Source organism: Mustela putorius, unplaced genomic scaffold (assembly GCF_011764305.1).
Source record: "Mustela putorius furo isolate JIRA1106 unplaced genomic scaffold, ASM1176430v1.1 tig00000228_pilon_pilon_pilon, whole genome shotgun sequence".
Classification (NCBI taxonomy): domain Eukaryota; kingdom Metazoa; phylum Chordata; class Mammalia; order Carnivora; family Mustelidae; genus Mustela; species Mustela putorius.
The window spans coordinates 32,706,347-32,725,377 of NW_025421322.1; the positions used below are offsets into that span (position 1 = coordinate 32,706,347).

A 19,031-nucleotide genomic window follows, 5' to 3' on the forward strand; every position below is an offset into this window, starting at 1 on the left:
GGGTCAGTGGTGCCTTGCCCCCTGGGGTTGGGTTGAAGGGAAGGCGGAAGGAAGTGATGTAAGGCACATTCTGACACCTGGTGTGGGCTCGGCAAGGTTGGCTCCTGACTCTGTTCTTTTTTTTTTTTTTTAAATTTTTGTTGTTGTTGTTGGGGAGGTGCCTAGGTTGCTCGGTCTGTTAAATGACTGCCTTCAGCTCAGGTTGTGATCCTGGGATTGAGTCCCGCATCGGGCTCCCTGTTCAGCGGGGAGTCTGTTTCTCCCTCTCCCTGTCTCTCTACCCCTCCTCCCCCACTTGTGTTTGGTCTCTCTCTCTCTCTCTCAAATAAATAGATGAGATCTTAAAATATATATATATATATGTGTGTGTGTATATATATATGCAAATATATATTTATATATATTATACATATATGTATTATTATTTTTTTTTGAGAGAGAGAGAGAGAGAGAGAAAGTGAGGAAGGCCAGAGAGGAAGAGGGACTCTTAAGCAGGCTCCATGCCCAGCACAGAGCCCAACTTGGGGCTCTATCTCATGACCCCAAGATCATGACCTGAGCCAAAATCAAGAGTCAGTTGTTCAACCAACTGAGCCACCCAGACACCCCAGGGACTCTGTGTTCTGGAACTTAAGGGATCTCTCTCCACATAGGCAAAGACTTTTGGGACCCCTGTGTCCATTTCTGTCTGCGACGGCTCCACGGTGCAGGTGGAGTGTCTGACTGGGGAGCGTTTGGGAGTGAACGTCACGTGGAAGCTGCCGCTGAAGGATGTCCCACCGGCTTCTCTTCCTGATTTGCATGACATTGGTATGTTTGGTGACACTATGTGGCCTCAACATTATACAACTTCTCGGAAGCTGTTTCTCCATCTGTCTTATGGAGACAGTAGAGCCTATAATGCCTTCCCGGAAGGTGTTAATGAGCGAATTATGCCCTGGCCCTTGGAGGACCCAATTATTAAAAAGTATATAAGAATCAGCATCCTGCTAGTGGCTTACTAGAGTTAAGTAATATCTCCCGATTGCACTTCCATGGATAGTTTCTAATTCTTCCCTCGATTTGCTGGGCTCAGAGAAGGAGACAGTTGTGAAGAAGGGGAGAGGGGAGGCGGATCTGAATTGGTTTATAATTGATGTTCTGCACACTTGCAATTATAACACATCTCAGACCACTTATGCTCTTTAAACCCATCATGACACTCTGTCAAGTGGGGCCGGTGTGTGGATGACCTGAGAGAGTGGAAGGATCCGAGAAGGAGGCGCAGAGCGGACCGTGCGATGGTGCTGTGAGCCAGTGTAGATACAATCCGTATTGTGACCGGGGGTGGGCAGCCCCCTTTGCTCTCCTACGACCCAGCGGCCAGACACCCAGGGTCAGTCCTGGCTGCAGCTTGACATCTGTTCGACGATGGGGAGCTTCTGGAAAATGCTGCCGGAGTGTGACCCCGGGGGAGAGACTGAGTGTCTCTCATTGTGCAGTCCTTGTGGCAATAGTACCCCCCAAACAGTGTTAGGAATCAGGGGTCCTTTTCTGCTGCTGGAAAGAGCTTGGAAGATTCAGGTGTGTTTGAAGATGCAAAAGGAGATGTTTATTTCTGGCGTCCATGCTGATGACTGTGGTTTCAGGCCTTCGGCTGGCTTTCAGTAGCCTGCTGTAGCATGGTGCTGATTGTGTGTGGGAATCCATCCCAACTCCGGATGTGACACTCGTCTGTTTTTTCCTAGGAAATACTTATGGATCAGCAGCTGGATGCCTTTTCAGTGTTTAACCACTGAGGTAGATGGCTGTGTTCCCTCCTGGAGGCTAGGCCTTCTCTTTGAGTGGTCCCATCACACACATTTGCTCTTAGAATCTTCACTGATTACAAGAGAGGCATTGTCAGCCCCATTTAGCAGATGGGGAGAGAGACGTTCAGAGATCGTGGTTTGCAAAAGGTTGGAAGAGTTGTGTACCCATATAGAGCACCTGACATTACTGACTGAACATAGGATATCTTGTACCGAGAGGTCTCATGTTGGTGCCACAGAAATGCTAGGATCCAGAGACCTGGGTTAAAATCCTAGTTGCATCATTGCCTCCTGTGTAACCTTGGGCCAATCTGTCCCCTTATATAGGCCTCAGTTTCTCCCTCTGTTAATTGAGTAACCAGGCAATGCTTACATCTCATTTCTATGGCGACATTCTGGGTGGCTCTGCCCCTTGGTCTCCCCTGGCCCTTGCAGAGAACAGTGGTGACATTCCTGCCTCATCCCGTGTCTTGCAGAGGAGGCCTTAGTCGGCAAGGATCTCATTGGACGCTTCACAAATCTGATCCAGAGCGGAGGGTTCCAGCTTCATCTGGATTCCAAGACCTTCCCAGCAGACACCTCCATCTACTTCCTTCAAGGAGACCACTTTGGCACCTCTCCCAGGACGTGGTTTGGCTGTTTGGAAGGATTCCGCCAAGTCTTGGCTACCAGCAATGCCACTCAGGACCCACTGGGGTGTGGTAGGTCCACTCCCTCCCCTGGGACTGCTGTTTTCAGACATGTGAGGCTGTGAAAAAGGCCACCAGAGCCCTGGAGATAGATCACTCTGTATGTACAGAGTGGGGAATCACTCATTTAATTGTCTGGCTAAAGCCTTTCCAGTCATCGACTCCGTGTAGGCATGTGGTCATCACCCCATCAGGTAGTGGCCAAAACTAGAGACACAGGGCTCTTCCTGGTAAGTGTAAGATCACAACTAGTGATTGTTCTTCTTGCTAGGCTTGGGCCTTGGGGTCTGGGCCATGTTGTCTTTGTGGAGAAGGCTGATGTCCATCCTGTGTGCCTGCTGACATTTCTTAGTCTGGTTATGGCAATGTGGTCCTCATCACCACGTCCAAATGGCCATTGATCAAACTAGGACTTCCCCTCATGGGAGGTGATTCTTGGAAAAAGTTAACAGGGGTTGTCCTTCCTTGCCCTTCCCCTATGTATCTTTGAAGTGTTTGTTTGTTTGTTTGTTTGTTTTTTGTTTTGTTTTCCAAGAACGCAGCTACAAGTTTATTGAATGGCAGCTGCATGAGTCTGGCTGCCATCACGAGTCAACACAAACTCTGGCCCTAAGATAATCCATATTTATCATCATCCAGCTCTATAGGTTTGAATTCCTGGTCTGGTCTTATGAAGCCAAAAGCCATGGTGTCAGCAGGGCTGTGTTCCTACCAGAGGGGATCTGTTTCCTTGACTTTTCTGGGGTCTACACATTGCCCATATGTCTTGGCTCGTGGCTTCCTTCCTTCATCTTTGAAGCTGTAGTGCTGTAGCTCTCTGGACACTGCCATGGTCACAGCTCCTTCAGACTCTGTCTTTCTCTTCTCATGACCCTGGTGGTCACACATAGCTGGGCAATCCAGGACACTGTCCCTATCTTTGGGTCAACTGGTTGGACCAGTTTCCCCTTGCTGTGTAACCTACTGTGTTTGTGGCTCCCGAGGATCAGGATGTGGCCGTCTTTTCTGCCTCCTACTTCCAAGGGCTCAAGATGAGAAGCCTTCCTCCCCTGTGGCATGAGACAGAGGAGCATTGTTGCTGAGTTACAGAAAGGGAAGATGTTTTTCAGTTATTTATTTTCCATTATTTATATTGGTTGTAACACAAGAACTACACAGCCTCTCCTCCTGTGAAATGGGCCAAGTTCTAAACTCCACATTGGATTTAAGATGCAGCTGACTTTTACCACAGAAACTCAGAGATGCACCCACTGCCCCCACTGCCCATTAATATCTACAGGAGATTTTGCAGTTTACAATGCACTTTCAGAAGTATTTACCGCTCATGATGGGCCCTGGTGGCACATCATGCTCCCATTTAACAGATGAAGAGTTTGAAGCTGATGAAACGAGCTAAAGCATGTGTCGTGTCCAGAGCAGGGCTGACTCAAAGGAGGGACTCAACTTCATAAAACCAATCATCTGTGGGTATGTAACCCAAGGTCCTCTGGGACCAGAGCTCATCCCCTTTCTATCCCATAGAGATGCCCAAACAAAGAGGATAAGAAGTAGGTGGAGTGGAAGGTGTCACTTGCCAGGGTGGGTGAAACAGGGTCAGAGTGATGGAGGCGTTCAGAACCCCCACCATTGTGTTCTTACACTTACCAGGAAGAGCCCTGGATTCCACAGCTGTGTGTGTGTGTGTGTGTGTGTGTGTGTGTGTGTGTGTGTTGGGGAAGAGTGTGTTGCGGGGGTGTATTTGGAGGAGCAGCAAGAATCTGCTTTTGTAGTCACCCCAGGTAGTGTTGGGAAGGGAGTCCAAGAACCCTACTTGGGTGCACTCCCGGGAACATGGTGCCCAGAGGAGGAGGATCAGGAGTTGGAGACAGGTGCTAGGCAGGGGCCAAGTGAGGGACCCCTTACTGGCTCTGCCTTTGCATTCCCCCTCCACCATGACCCTGCTCCTGCATATAAAATCAAGCCCTGGTTCAGAAATCTGAACCCGAGTTTCCTTCTAGGGAACTCCTTTGTTGATTAGATTATTTCATGTCTATCAAGATGGGTAGCCCAGCTCAGCAGGAAAGACAGAGCAGGCAGGGGAGGCCGAGCTAGGAGCACAGCAGTCTTGTCTGAAGGATAGTAAGTGGTGGGGGCACTGGTGGGCAGAACTCAGGGTGGCAGAGTTTTAGAACGAGTGGGAACCACAGGGTGGCCTGGAAATGGGACTAAGTAAAATGTTTTGCCTGGGCTGCACTTGCTGCAGGACAGGACTTGGCAGTCTTGTTCCACAAAGGGCCAGAATGCAAGTATTCTGGGCTTCCTAGACAATACAGTTTTTGTCTCAGTGACCTAACTCATCCATGGTAGGGAGAAGAGCATGGCTGTGTTCTAATAAAGCTTTATTGGCCAAGCAGAAGGGGAGTTGCATTTGGCCTATGGGCTGGGATTTGCCAGTCCTAGCTCTAGATAAACCTACGTTCTGTTTTGCAGCTGCTATAGCTTTTTACTGACTCCAAAGAGTCATTGATCGTGCCATTCAGCCCTACCTTCTTATTCCAAATGGTTAGAAAGATCTAGAATGGAGTTCACAAAAGCAGCACTGAAAGCTCTGGGTTTTCTCTGCTCTCAGTGATAATATCTACTTGTTACTGAGTTTCTAATATGTGCTGGGTCTTCCTAGCATTTCTCTGGTCTAGAGGGTCAGGTATTATCAATCCCATAGTTTGGACGAGGGAGCCAGTGGTATTAGGAAACAGCTCTTGGAAGCCAAGTGGCTTCAAGTTCTGGGTCCAACACCTTCTCAGCGTGGGTTCTTGGGACATTGCTCATCCTTGCTAGGCATAATCTGAAAAATAGGGAAAATAAGACCTATTTTGTGGGGGTCGTGGTTTGCACAACATCATGTAATCAATACAAGTATATCCCTTCACACGTGGGAATGCTCCACAAATGGCCTTGTTGATTGGCCCTGCTGGGATCCAAACTCAGCTCCACTGATTCCAGATGCTCTGTCCTCTGCATCACGTGTCACTCTTCTCAACAAAGGGGCTCTTAGTGAAACCACACCGTTGGATTCTTGTGTCTATTCTTATTGGCTCTTTGCCCCTTCCAAGGCACATCTGGAACACAGCTGTGTGGCCGCAAGCAGAGCGTTGTCCTGTGGAGACGAAGCAGGGTTTCTGTGTGGCATCTCAGGGGGGCTAAGCTGTATGATTCCCTCTGGAGGGCAATGACTCAGGGGGTTGAGTGGGAATGTCCCCCTCCCGTGACTCATGTGGGCATGGAAGCTTGTATCCTGGGAACAGAGACCACAGGGAGGAAGGGGCTTGGTTTGCAGCTTTGATGGGGTCAGTTACGTTCACCCTCTTGCCTCAAGGCCAACCACGCAGCTTCCCTTGAGAATGACCTGTCGGCAGCTTTCATAGCAGTTCAGTCCATTAAGGAAAATCTTAGAGAGATTATCTGGATTTTCTATTTTCCATTCTAGACAATGTGAACTTTCACTCATTCACTACAAGTTCTTATAACAGAGCTAGTTCTCTGTTTTGTTTTTTCCCTGAAGTAATATGTTACATCCTGTTCCCTCTCTCCTCTTTTCTTTCCTCTTCCCACCTATGCGTGTAGCCATCCATTCAAGTTTAGAGATCGTAATTATGTGTTAAACATCAGTTTGCATACTTAGGCAGGCCAAGGTCATAGCTCTGCGTTTAAAGAACTCAGTCTGGGTGTGGAAGAGGGAAATGAAAAGTCAGATAAATGTCCGCGTCAAAGCCTTTGACGTCGCAATCCGGGCATTCAGGGAAGACTTGCTGGGGCGGCAGGGGCGGCTTGCAGTGTTGAAAGGCACATTGGAATCGCTGCTCAGGCAAGAACAGACAAGAAGTGGGGTGTGTGCCTGTGTGTGTGTGCACGTGCGTGTGCATGAGTTCCTCCGTGCTGAGGGTGCTACAGTGCTGGAGGGCATTCCAGAAGAGGAGACTGGTGCAGGGCGTCGCAAAACTGTGGCTGTAGGGGGACAGTGCAGGTGGTTTATGTGGCTGGAGAGTGGGGTGTGTGGGGATATGACAGGAGACGTACCCAGAAAGCCAGGAAGGAGCCAGGATGGGAGGGGCCTGGGGCCGGCCAGGGCCAGACTGAGGGGGCTCCTAGGGGAAGGATTTCAGGTCGGAGAGTGACAGGGCCAGATATGGGGTTAAGCAGAGCAGGTTAAGGAGTGAAGGACACTTGCACTTCCTCCCAGATGCTCTTCTTCCACAGAGACACGTGTGTCATTGTTTGGGGCCCATTGGGATGGGACAGCATGACCTGGAAGTTTTGTGAAGCTCTCAAACTCAAACCGGCCAAATTGTCTCATTTTATGAGGGAGGGAACTGAGACCAAAAGGTTTTCTGACGAGTTCGTGGAGGGGGTTAATTGATGGATAAGCCCAACCCGTTGCTGTGGACAGAGGGGTTCTTCGAGAGCCCACACCTGCCAGGGGCAGGGTGAGGATATCGAGCCTCTACCTCATGCTGACTTACATGGGGTTCCCACGGGTGCGAAGGCTTTGGCGACACAGCAGAGAGAAACGGGACACAGGTTCCTGGTGCATCGTCACGAGGCCTGCAAGTTCCTGAGCTTGCGACAAAAATTAGTCCCTGTTCCCCTCTTTGACCCCTCGTCTTGCACGCTGGGTTCGCAAGCAGGACACCTCGGGCTGGTGGAGAAGCCTTTGTTTTCCTTCAGCAATGAATCTGGAGACTTCCTGAAGAAACAGTCACAGTCCTGGGTTCAAACACTTGAGATGATCAGCGAGCTGACTCATAGGAATAATGAAACCCCACTCTCTGAGGGAGGGTATTAATCGCTCAGGGCGGACCGGAAAACACAGTGCTCAGTTTCCAAGCTGTCTCTCGAGTTTCTGGTTTACTCAGATGTGCCGAGTACGTGTGCACACTACAGGTAGCGCGGGTCAGGTCAACACGAGCTCCATGCCCTACATGTCCGCACTCACTTCTTTGGCAAGGGAAGGTGGTTGAACTGGTGGATGGAGCGAAGGCTTTAGTTTGCAAGGAACGGGGCTCACATCCCACCTCTTTCACCCCACCTCCTGGTCCACCTTGACTTCAAGCTTCAGCTGTCTCCAGTCTAGGAGATGGTACCTTTCTCATAGGACCTTGAGGTAACATGTTGAAACAGTCTGGCACCATGCTTGGCATAGCCTCTGATTTTACATCCTCACTGCCCTTTGCAGAAAAGCATGCTAGGGAGTCAGCACGAATGTCCCAAAGCTCTGCATTCTCTTCTGTGAAATGAAGTTAAAATCCCAACTCCCGGGTGTGTGGTGGTCATGCCCACGAAACATATGGCAGGTGCCAGGCACAGAGAAAGTGTCCTAAGAGTGGCCAAGCTTCCAGCCCCCACCTTCACTGGGGAACAGCTCACTTCTTCTGGAAGTCACTTGGCAATATCTTGGGAACACAACCCAGCACCAACAAAGAAAGCAGAAAGAACCTCCTTCTCCCACTCCTTCTCTGAGTTCTTAAATCAGTGTGGCTAGTTCATGTTCACTTTCCGGACCCTAACTTAGAACTCTTATAAGATAGGCGTCTCTCCACTTGGAGTTTCTAGCTTCTCAGCCCATGTCATATCAGGGGAAGCAAATTAGGAAAGACTTGGTGTCAGAGGGACAGAAAACTGCGAGATTCTGCAGACTCACAGGTAGCACTGGGAGGTGAGGGGTGAGGCCAGTGAGGCATCTGGGGGCAGGATGCACAGAGGCTTCACTCTCAGGGTCACACTTGATATTTCTGAGTGAATCAGAATCCCAACAACCCAACAGTGAGGGCCTCCACAAATCCTGCATACTGGGTGTCTCACCTCACTGTGGTCCCAGATCTGAGCAATGCCCCTGATGACCCACCAACAGGAAAGGGCCACATGAGTCAAAGGTGGTGGTACTGATCTTCTGAGATTGCCCAGTTTGGACAGAAGGGGCACTGAGGCCGGCTCCAAGGAAGGATTCCCTCAAGTATAAAAATAGTGATGGGTGGGGGCGATGGGTTAAATAGGTGATGGGGATTGAGGGGTGCATGTGTCGTGATGAGCCCTGGACGGTGCGTGGATTTGCTGAGTCACGATCCTGTACACCTGAGATGAATATAACACTGGGTGTTCATTAACTGGAATAAAAATAAAAACTTAAAAAAAATCATGACCATTTGCTGAGCACACATAAGGGTCTGGCATGATGATCTGTGCCTTCTGTACATCATCCTGCATTCCCATGGGATGATACTATTTATAACTTTCACGGAGGAGAAAAAGGAGGCTCTAAGAAGTCCAAAGTCATTTGGGAGTAGCAGGCAGAGGGATATGAGCCAATCTGGCCAACTCCAAAGCTTTTCCCCCTGGCTGGGCTCCATCATGGCCCTCACTTAGGGCAGTGTCCCCATGGTGGCCGAGGGATGGACCCTCCTGTTTCAGGTTGTTCTCCAACCTCGTCTCCGGCCATTCTTCCCTTTGTCTACTAAGCTCTAGCTTCATAGCTGGCTTTGTCTGGCTTTTTCCTTTCCATTCCTTAAATAATCCAAACTCATTCCTGCCTCAGGAATTTTGTTCTTGTGGTTCCCTCTGCTCGGGGTTCTCCTCACCTAGCTCTTTGCCTGGGGCGTTCCCCATCATTCAGTGTCAAACGTCACCTTTCAGAGGGCTTCATCACTAACAAGTGCTGCTCTCCCGCCTCACTTTACCCATATCTGAAGTTCTTTTCTGATGCTGCTTATCCTACATCCTGTCAGCTCTTGGGGAGCAGGAAGCTTGTCTACCAGCTTAGCCTTGTTTGTGGGAACCTGGCAGGTAGCAGATTCTCTGTGGGTACTGGTTAAGTGAATGAGCTCTTGTGCTGCTGCTGCAATTAGCATACCCTGTGTGTTTTGAGGTTCCCCTACAAAGCAAGAGCCTTCTCTTTAACATCATTTCTCTGTTGATCTTTTCTAGTTAAGTGTCCTGAAGGAAGCTATTTTCAGAAGGATATTTGTATTCCCTGTCCTGTTGGATTCTACCAAGAACAGGCAGGGAGCATGGCCTGCGTCTCATGTCCCCTGGGCAGAACGACCATTTCTCCTGGAGCTTTCAGCCACATGCACTGTAAGTTCTGCAGGGTTCTAGTGTGAAAGAGAAACCTTCCAATGCAACGGGGACACAGCAGAGTAGCTCAACCTTGGCGCTATTGAAATTTTGGGACAGAACATTCCTTTTGGGGACTGCCCCATGCATAGCAGGATGTTTATTTAGGGACATCACTGACTCTTACTTTTACATGTCAGTAAGACACCCTCCCCTCAAGTTGCAACACTCAAACATGTCTGGGGACATTGCTGAATGTCTCTTGGGTGGGGCACATAGTTGCCCATGCTGGAGAACCATTGCATAGAGAGCACAGTAATCAAAGGGGCCCCACCTCTGAATGCCACACTCCTCTGTCGGGATCTAGGCCAGACATTTTATTAAATGTTATTTTATTAAATGCTATCAAACTCCCTTTTGGGTAAATATTATTAGCCCAACCTTTACAGATAAGAAGGCGAAGACTCAGAGAAGTAATTTAACCAAAGTCATTCAACTAATAGGTAACATAGCTGGTCTTTGTTTGATCTTGGCATTGTCTGATTCTGAAACTTCTGATTTTTGTAAGTCATCCTTATCAGATTAAGAAATGTAAGACATTTTCCACCCACAGTCATTACAAGTATGTAGCTCATGTTCCCTTTCTGGCCCTATAAATTTCTCAGGACCGAGTGTACATGTGGCCTTCCCATAGGTCATGTGATTTCACTTGGCCTACTTACTTGAGAGTCACCTGGGTATTGCTGGGTTTTTCCTACCAAGGACCCACAGCCTGCCTCGTTGTGAGCATCTTTCCATGTTTGCCTAAAATTATGCTAACATGAAGCAAACCATCAAAGATTTATATCTGAATAGATTTTAGAATTTTAAAATAATTCACCTAAAGAGATCAAGTCATCTTCTCTCATTAGTTCCCTGACCAGAAATAAAGATTTTATTAATTTATTGAGAGCGAGAGAGAGAAAACACGAGCAGGGGGAGAGTGGCAGCCAAGGAGTCCCTCAGAGTCACGAGCGGACTCTGCACCTAGCCGGATGGCAGGGCTCGATCCCAGGATCCTGAGATCATAACCTGAGCTGAAGTCAGACACTTAGCCTACTAAACCACCCAGGCACCCCCCAGAGGAATATTTTCTTAAAAAGGGATCAATGCAATGTACAGATCCTTGTTTATGAGGTGGCAGTGGGTGGGTGCTATAGAAATGGCAGGGACGAGAGGAGGATCCTGAGGCTTTGCACCAGCCAGACCCAGGTTGTTCCCCGCTCCTTCCTGCTGGCACTGTGACTGAGGCCTCCCTTGTTCCTTCTCTGAGTGTCAGATTCCTTATCTGTTAGATGGGGCCCATGATCCCTCCCTCGTAAGATGGTTATGAAGCATGTCTTAGTCAGTTCGGGCTGCTACGTACAAATTACCCTAGATTAGGTGGCTTCAACAACAAATGTTTATTTCTCATGGTCTGGGAGGCAGGAAGTCCGAGATCAGGGCACTGGTATGGTCAGGGTCTTGGTGAGGACCCTCCTCCTGGTTATAACCTCACATGGCCTTTCCTTGGTGCATACACAGAGTGAGGGATCTCCTGTGTCAGAATCTCTTTTCATAAGGGCACTGATCCCATCACAGGGACCCCATCCCTATGACCTCTTCTAAACCTAAGCACCAGAGTCTTACCTCCAAATACCATCACATTGAGGGGCAAGGCTTCAACATCTGAATTTGGCGGGACATAAACCTTTAGTCCACAACAAAATGCGGCCCATTAAGATATTCAAGGTGAACCGTAAGAATCATCCCCATCCTGCTTTGGGGGTGAGCTTTGATTGCATCTCTGTGCAGAAGTGGAGGGCTGTCATATCATCCCCATTCTCCTGGGTGTCTTCCTTGAGTAACAGAATAGATTTCGGTGGGTGAGTCTCTAGGGTCAACGGTAGAGTCTACTCTCTGGGTATGTTTGTATCTAAGAACATCTCCATGACTCATTAATATCACCATTCTGCCTGTGGTCTTGTCTGATCCGTGTTCTTAGATGGAATCACATGAAAGAGAAGCACAGGGGAGGAGGGTCTGCCAAGTTTTAAGAGATGTCAAGTGATTACAGTATTTCCTTGGTTTCTTTCTTGGTGTTAGGCTAGCTCTTAGAATCTCAATTCCTCTATATTACTGTCCTCACCCACAAATACTTTCCTCCTCTGTTTCCTAACTGTGCAAGTCTACCAGATGATTTTGGAGGTTCTGTTGATAACCGAGTAGCTCTTTGTTTATTTGTTGGTTTATTGATGCTTTAATTCGTATATGACATGCATGGCATGCAAAACATCCTACTTAAAAAGTAGCCTTTGTAGTCTCTCCCCACAAAGTTGTAATTGGTCATCAGTTAGTCATATGACTAATAGTCTTAAAATACAGAAAACTAGACGTTCGCAAGTCCTGGGCTGCACGAAAGAACATTTTCCACCTTCTTGCCAGCCCTGGAGAACCAAGTCAAGGTATTCTCTTTTGATATCATTTGTCAAAAATGTACCAAGCACCTTTTTTTTTTTTTAAGATTTTATTTATTTATCAGAGGGGGGGGGAGTGAGTGAGCACAGGCAGACAGAAGGGCAGGCAGAGGCAGAGGGAGAAGCAGGCTCCCCGCTGAGCAAGGGCCTGATGCGGGACTCGATCCCAGGACGCTGGGATCATGACCTGAGCCGAAGGCAGCTGCTCAACCCACTGAGCCACCCAGGCGTCCCCCAAGCACCTTTTTTAATCTTAAATTTTTATTGAATACATGAAACAAGTAGAGATAACTTCCCTGTCCTCAGGGAGTTGAGAGTCTGGTAGGAAAAGAAGACATGTGAGGATGCAGATGAATGTGTATAATTACTAATATAATGGAGATGGTTGTTTTATGCTACTGTAGCAATGGACGCCAGGTCTGGAAGGACAAGTGGGGACTAACCATGGAGCAGGTGGAGAAGAGAGACTTCGGGGCAGAGGAAATAGCTTAAGCACAGGAATAGAGTTATTGATTCAGCTAGTATTTATTGATTGGGTCTTTTTGAGGGGGGGGCGAGGAGTGTTTCTGGACCCAATTCCAATGTGTGTGTGTGTGTGGGGGGTGGTCCCCACATGAACCATAAGCAATTTGGACTCTCAGAGATAGTACCAGATCCCACAGATTGAGGACTCGGTCCCATAAGAATGACCCCACTGCCCCCATCCTGTGCCTAGTGGAAAGCCCAGGCTACTACCTGTGTTTCTCATGGATGAGCTACAGGCTGGGGGCTCCATCGACCCCCTCCCACTCAGGTGTCGCTCCTAAGTCCAGGCTTTTATGTGTATTTCCAATCAACTGGCTCTGAAGCCAAGGTTCCCCCTGCCTCCTCCTCATATGATTAATTTGCCAGAACAGTTCACAGAACTCACAGAAATGCTTTACTCAGTAGACTGCCAGTTTATGATAACAGGGTAGATCTCAGGAACAGGCAGGTAAGAAAGGCACAGGGCGTGGCGTGTGGAAGAGGCCTGGAGGGTCCACGCCTCTCAGGCACATTGCTCTCCGCACATCTCTGTGTGTTCACCCACCGGGAAGCTCTCAAAACCCCATCTTCTGAGTTTTTAGGGATGTGTCATTACAAAGAAGGCTTGATTGAATCACTGGCCATTGGTGATCAGAGGTCAGGGATAGAGACTGAAAGTTTCAATGCTCTGGTCACATGTGTGTTTGTCTTGGCAACCCCATCCTTGAGAGCAGTCCCAAAGTGACCTCTGTGATGTGACCAAAGATGCCTTTATGGCTTTCACCACTTAGGAAATGACAGGAGCTTTCAGGGACTGGGTGCCAGAAATGAAAGCAAGCCCAAATATTTCTTATTATAAATCACAGTCTCACAATGGGGGAGCTTGTGTTATGGCAGACACTGAGCGAGACCCTGGGATCCTATAGGGAGCAAAACCAGATTGAGTTCCTGCCAGCTTGGAGCTTCTCTGGGAAGCGAGGAGGGCAGCTGTCAATCCATTCATTCACAGGGACAATCGGAAAGAAAAGCCGTGCTGTGGCAATGAGCAGGGGTACGGAAGGATAGGAGCATGTAATGGCCAGACGTGGGGGTCCCGGGGCCTCCCTGAAGAAGCAGGGATTGCATCAGACGAAGGAGAGCTCCGAGCGCTGAGTGCCCTGTGGACTGTGGAAGCACAGGGGGCGTGTGTATAGTTAGATGGGCGCAGCCAGACCTCGGGGTTTAGTGGCCCCCCCAGTGGGCCTGGACATAGTCTTTTGACCAAAGGCTGGGAACACTGATGAATCTGAAGCTGGGGAGTGTCTGGGTGAGACCTGTGACTTGCAATCCGATGTCAACAACGGGAACCTGGGACCCCCGAGGGAAGGGGTCCCGAAAGTACATCAGTGACGGTGCACGTGTGTCTCGTTTGCAGGTGTCACTGAATGTCAGAAGAGTGAGGAGGGCCTGTGGTGTGACCAGAACGGCCAGTACCATGCCAGCCAGAGGAGCAGGGACAGCGGGAAGGCCTTCTGCGTGGACGGCGAGGGGCGGAGGCTACGGTGGTCGGACATGGAGGCTCCTCTCTCCGACTCCCAGTGTCTGAGTACGTGCTGGGGGCGAAATCAGCCACGTGGCTGGGGAGAGGGCGCAGGCTCTCAGGGGACTCCTAGAAGCGGAGAAACCCATGAGCTGCATTTGTCTCTGACTTTATTTTGGAAATTTTTAATCTATGTAGGATCCGAAAGTGGGATAAACAAGTCACCTACCACCTAGGTCCAAAAACTGTCAGCATTTTCCGCCTTGTTCTTCTTCTCTCTTTTTGATCGTTGGAGAGTAAACTTCAGACATCACGAAACATCACCCCCAAATACTCCAGGGTGTATGAGGCATGGATTTAAAAATAATTAATGAGCTGATTTTCCCATTCTTGTGGGCAGTGTGCCTCTAATAAGCTGGTCATCTTTTCTCTTTCAACTGAATATTGTGGGGAGACTTGAATGCCAGTCCTGGTTCCATAACTTACTTGCTGGGTGACCAGAGCTAATCGCTCAACTTCTCTGATCCTCAGTCTCCCCAGTATTCTCCTGACCCTGAAGGGCCAACATCATCCCACAAGGGCAACGAGCATTCGTGGAGCACCGTCCTGAGCACGGCACAGCTGTTCAGTGACGTGACGGGCGGGGAGGTCCTGGGTGAGCCGACACTGGACCTACAATAGCAAGTATAATGGGAGTCGTCGGGTCAGAACTAGTTCCATCTCCGTGGTGCCCTTGAGCAGCTCTGTAGTCTGAGCAAGCTATTGACCTTTAAGAGTTTATTCCTCGGTCAAATGGGGCTGTTCATGCCTGCCTTGCAGGGGAGTGGAGCATGTTAGCGGTGACGTGACTGAGAGAGGTAGTAAGCTTGTCAGAATCATGAATAGACTCAGTCATATTAGCCGCCTGTCTCCTCCTCAGCGAATCAAGGAACAGGCAGAGGCATGCCCAATTCTGACTTTTCTAAGTCTTTAGGACTTTGCCCGACCATTCTGCAGCCACCTTCCTGCCCGATGTCTGGCTGACCTTTGCACACCTGAGCAGACGGGGCCGGCACCAGCTGCCAGTATCTTTCAGATTTCTTTCTTTTTTTCTTTCTTTCTTCCTTCCTTCCTTCCTTCCTTCCTTTCTTTCTTTCTTTCTTAAAGATTTTATTTATTTATTTGACAGAGGGAGAGAGATCACAAGTAGGCAGAGAGGCAGGCAGAGAGAGAGAGAGGAGGAAGGAGGCTCCCCGCTGAGTGGAGAGCCCAATGTGGGGGCTTGATCCCAGAACCCTGAGATCATGACCATAGCCAGGGCCGAAGGCAGAGGCTTAACCCGCTGACCAGCCAGGCGCTTCTCTCAGATTTCTGCATAAGGTCTGGTGTACATGGGCCTACTACGTGCCAGGCCAGGCCCTGAGCCAGGCAGTGTGGTGAGCCTCACAGAGGCTCTGAGGGGTAGATGTTAGTGTCGCCAATCATTTAGCCAAAGAAACTTAGGCAGGAATTGTCTCCATGACTTCCCTCCCTTGCTAATCAAGGTATAACATACCTAGAATTTGAACCAGTGAGTGTCTGACCCCCAAACCCATTCTTTCCATAACAGCAATCTGCTTCTGCTTCGGGTTATCTACTTCCTTATGAAGCACACACCTGCCCATGCACACAGACTTCTACACATTTGTAACACACACACACACACACACACACACACATACACACAGCCTACGTGCTCTTGCTCTCCAGGGAACTGGCAGCAGCTAATCACATCCAACATCTGAGAAAATCCATTTTGTAATGCTCAGAACAATCATTCCCTTCTTCGACAAAGCACTAATGCATCTCAAGGATGCGTGTGCGTGCGCGCGCGTGTGGGTGCATGTGTGTGCCCAGCTGTGTGCGTGCGTCCCCGTGAATAAACTGTAAATCCAGGAAAAGTCTTATCCTCCCCCTGCACCCCATTATTCCTCTTCTTGGGCAGAAACAGCAATCAGGGGCGTTAACAATTGAAGGTGCTCTTGGCCGTGGGGCTGGCGGACCCAGATGCCCTTCCCAAGTGAGGCCGAGGCCGGCCACAGTGCGGAGCAATTTGCTGAGCCCTGGCAACTCCTGGCTATTCCAGGATCATCACCTAAATGCTTGCCTTTTAACTCCTCTCCTTTCTGCTTCCCTGTGGATACCTTGGTGCCCAGAGTTTAATCTGCACTCGGCAAAGCGTTTCAGGCTTTGTTGGGCCCTATGCTCATTCAGAGCAGAAAGGACAGCTTCGTCAGTGGTCCCAGAAGGACTTATGAGCGACAGGACAGCCTTGTCAACTCCAGTGACGCGTCCGTGAGGCTCCAGCTGACGAACAGCCTCCAGGATGGACCTCACGGTCTCTGGCTTCTTATGCAAAGCTCGGAGTTTCAGGTTTCCCTCTCCGGGTACTCAGGAGGATTTCCATGTTAAGAAGCTGGGTCCCTATGGGATGTCAGTAGCCCCTTCTTGGAAGCCAATCAACTTGGCTTTGAGAGGAGCTTCCCCTCGGGGAGAGGGATTACAGTCCTATTTTTCAGGCCTTTGTCCTCTAGAAAAAGCCCAGCTATAGATGTCAGCTTTATCTCCGGGTAGGGTTGGGGTCGGGGAGATTTGCCTCCTATCCACCTGCTGTGTCCAGCTCCGGGCTTCCACCCACAGGGATTACTACTGTGACCTGCCCTCGTCCTCCTGCTCCAGCGTGCCCCACCCCCGCAACGATTTTTCCACGATGCTTCAGAACAACTATCTACAAGGCTGTTCTGTTTATGCATTGCCCCTTACCACTCTTCAGAGGTTCTGCACTGCTCTCGGGATAAAGTAGAATCACACGCCTCACCCTCCACTCTGGGTTCTAGCCTCCTTAGGTAATATTACCCTTTGGGGCTAGGATCGTAGCTTACTTTTTGTTCTATCCCATGGTCATTGGTGCTTGTCAGCAGAATGAGAGAATTGCTGTAATCATTTGGGCCTCTTTGAAATTGTTCCCAAAAGACCATCAGGGATGGAGAGTTTCCCACCACTGGCATTCCTGCAGCCAGTTTGACAGGCCCTGATAGTGAGTGCAGCAGGTGTCCTTGAGGGGCGCCAAGGGACCGGCAGCTGCTGAACTGCGGTCGTGTACCAGCTTTTCCATGTTCTTTGGTTTCATCCTCCCAACCACAAAATCAGGCTCTCAGAGATTGAAATGTGCACCAGGACACAGAGTCGGTAAGGGGTGGTAGCGCCCGAGGGAGGGACTCGGGAGAGCTGGCCCTCTTCCCCCACTGCCTGCCCCCTCCCTTTGTGGCAGTTCCCCTCTGTCTTCTCTGTGTCACCTATGGGTAAACCCTTAGTTTATGCCCAGACTGAGTCGTTTACTTGCTGACTTTGGCTTCTGGAGATATCATAAGCTCATCTTCCTTTAATTCTAGATCCAATTTCCTCATTCTGCTTTTTGCTGAGCCATGCCCAAGACTTCCTAGAGCATGTCAGGTGCCCAGAGGTCTATGCGGGGATCTTCGCAACGTTCCCAGGCTTCCTGGGGCTGCGATGATCTCGGTAGTCTTTCGTTCATTCTTCACTGCATCCAGCTAATTCAGGGACACCAGGCCTCCGTCACTCTGCCAGCTGGCGGGTGTTCACGAACTGTCAGAGCATTGTCCTTGCCTTGGAAAGAGATGGGCACCTAAATAGCTCTCATGTGGACCCTCTACACTTTCCCAAGACATTTGCAAACACCCACTGAGTCAAAATGCAGCCTGTGGGAAATTGTACCCCCAGATTGTAGAAATCTGCCAGCTAATGCAATATTCTACGGAATTACCAGCAATTTAGTGCCTGGATTGTTTCTGTTCTGTTTGGCAATGAGCTTCCTTGCAGGATGCTGTAACATGATATTCATCACCAGGGTGTCCCTTTTGCAAAAACCAGCAGATTGTCTACCTGAAGTGCTACACTGACCGCATTTTCAGCCTCTGGGAAAACTTCTGTCGGAAACTGAAAGACCTAATTTTGTTTAGTTTGCTACAAGGTTGTGAGCCTCTGTCTCTACCTGTTAAACTTTAGGGACAAAGGGATGAATATAGCTTGGGGTTTGCTGGACTGGAACCTGTAGACTCTATAAACAAGAGAGCAAGGGGTGTAAAAATTTCAAAATAAATATATAAATAAATAAGAGGGAGAGAGAGGAAGAGATGAATACAGATTCATTGAGTGTGGGCTGAGCCATGAACTTGACAACTTCAGTGATCAACATGGAAGGAATGCCTGGTAGAATTTGAATTTTTTTCTATATCAGAATTTGTGAAGGCGTAAAACATGCTATTTCTCTTGTAATAGCATCCTGTCTCCCAACTTTTTGTCAGAAAGAATAAACTTTTTTTTTCTGCACTAATTATAAACATGGAGAAGAGTTTGCTTTGGGTGGTCTTGACTATATTGACGTGATAAAAAGCAATCCAGCCACAAGTCTGTTTCACGAAGCAATAGTGTATGAGAATGGTGCTTTTGTGTGTGTTTGTAATTCCGTCTGTTTTAGTTTAGGGCTTGGTTTTGATAGTTATTCACAAACCATTGACACTTCTGGGCATTTGTTTGTTTGTTTGTTTCAAAAATGAGTCTCATTCCTTGTGAGTTGCCCACTGTACTTTTCACTTGGTGAAGAATGAATTCTGAGTCTTATTATAAGTCTCGAGATCTTATATTTATTTCTTCTTCTCTGTTTAGTTCCCTGAGCATGTGTCTCTGTCATTCCTACCAGAGAAGAACTCAGGCGTGTTGATGGTAGTTAGAGAAACAGACACTGAAATATCACTCAAAGACTGTGATGAAGATGCCTGGGCCACAGGACACGTCTTCAGATGGACGTGAACCCACTTGTGCCTGCCTTATTTGTCTTTTAAAAGATAACTTGCTGCTTTCCAGAAGGAAGTAAAAATTGTTTTATGGAAATAAAATTTCAATTTTTAAT

General features: G+C 48.7%; 1 protein-coding gene across 1 annotated transcript in view; it reads left to right on the plus strand.

Moving 5' to 3' along the window:
* TG (thyroglobulin) overlaps positions 1-19,031 on the plus strand; it is a 235,859-nt gene that overhangs the window by 37,651 nt on the left and 179,177 nt on the right. Inside the window, exons 19-22 of the mRNA XM_013051778.2 lie at positions 654-810; positions 2,267-2,491; positions 9,437-9,586; positions 13,979-14,149. Coding sequence (XP_012907232.2) covers positions 654-810; positions 2,267-2,491; positions 9,437-9,586; positions 13,979-14,149 — 703 coding nt within the window. The remainder of the gene's footprint in view (positions 1-653; positions 811-2,266; positions 2,492-9,436; positions 9,587-13,978; positions 14,150-19,031) is intronic.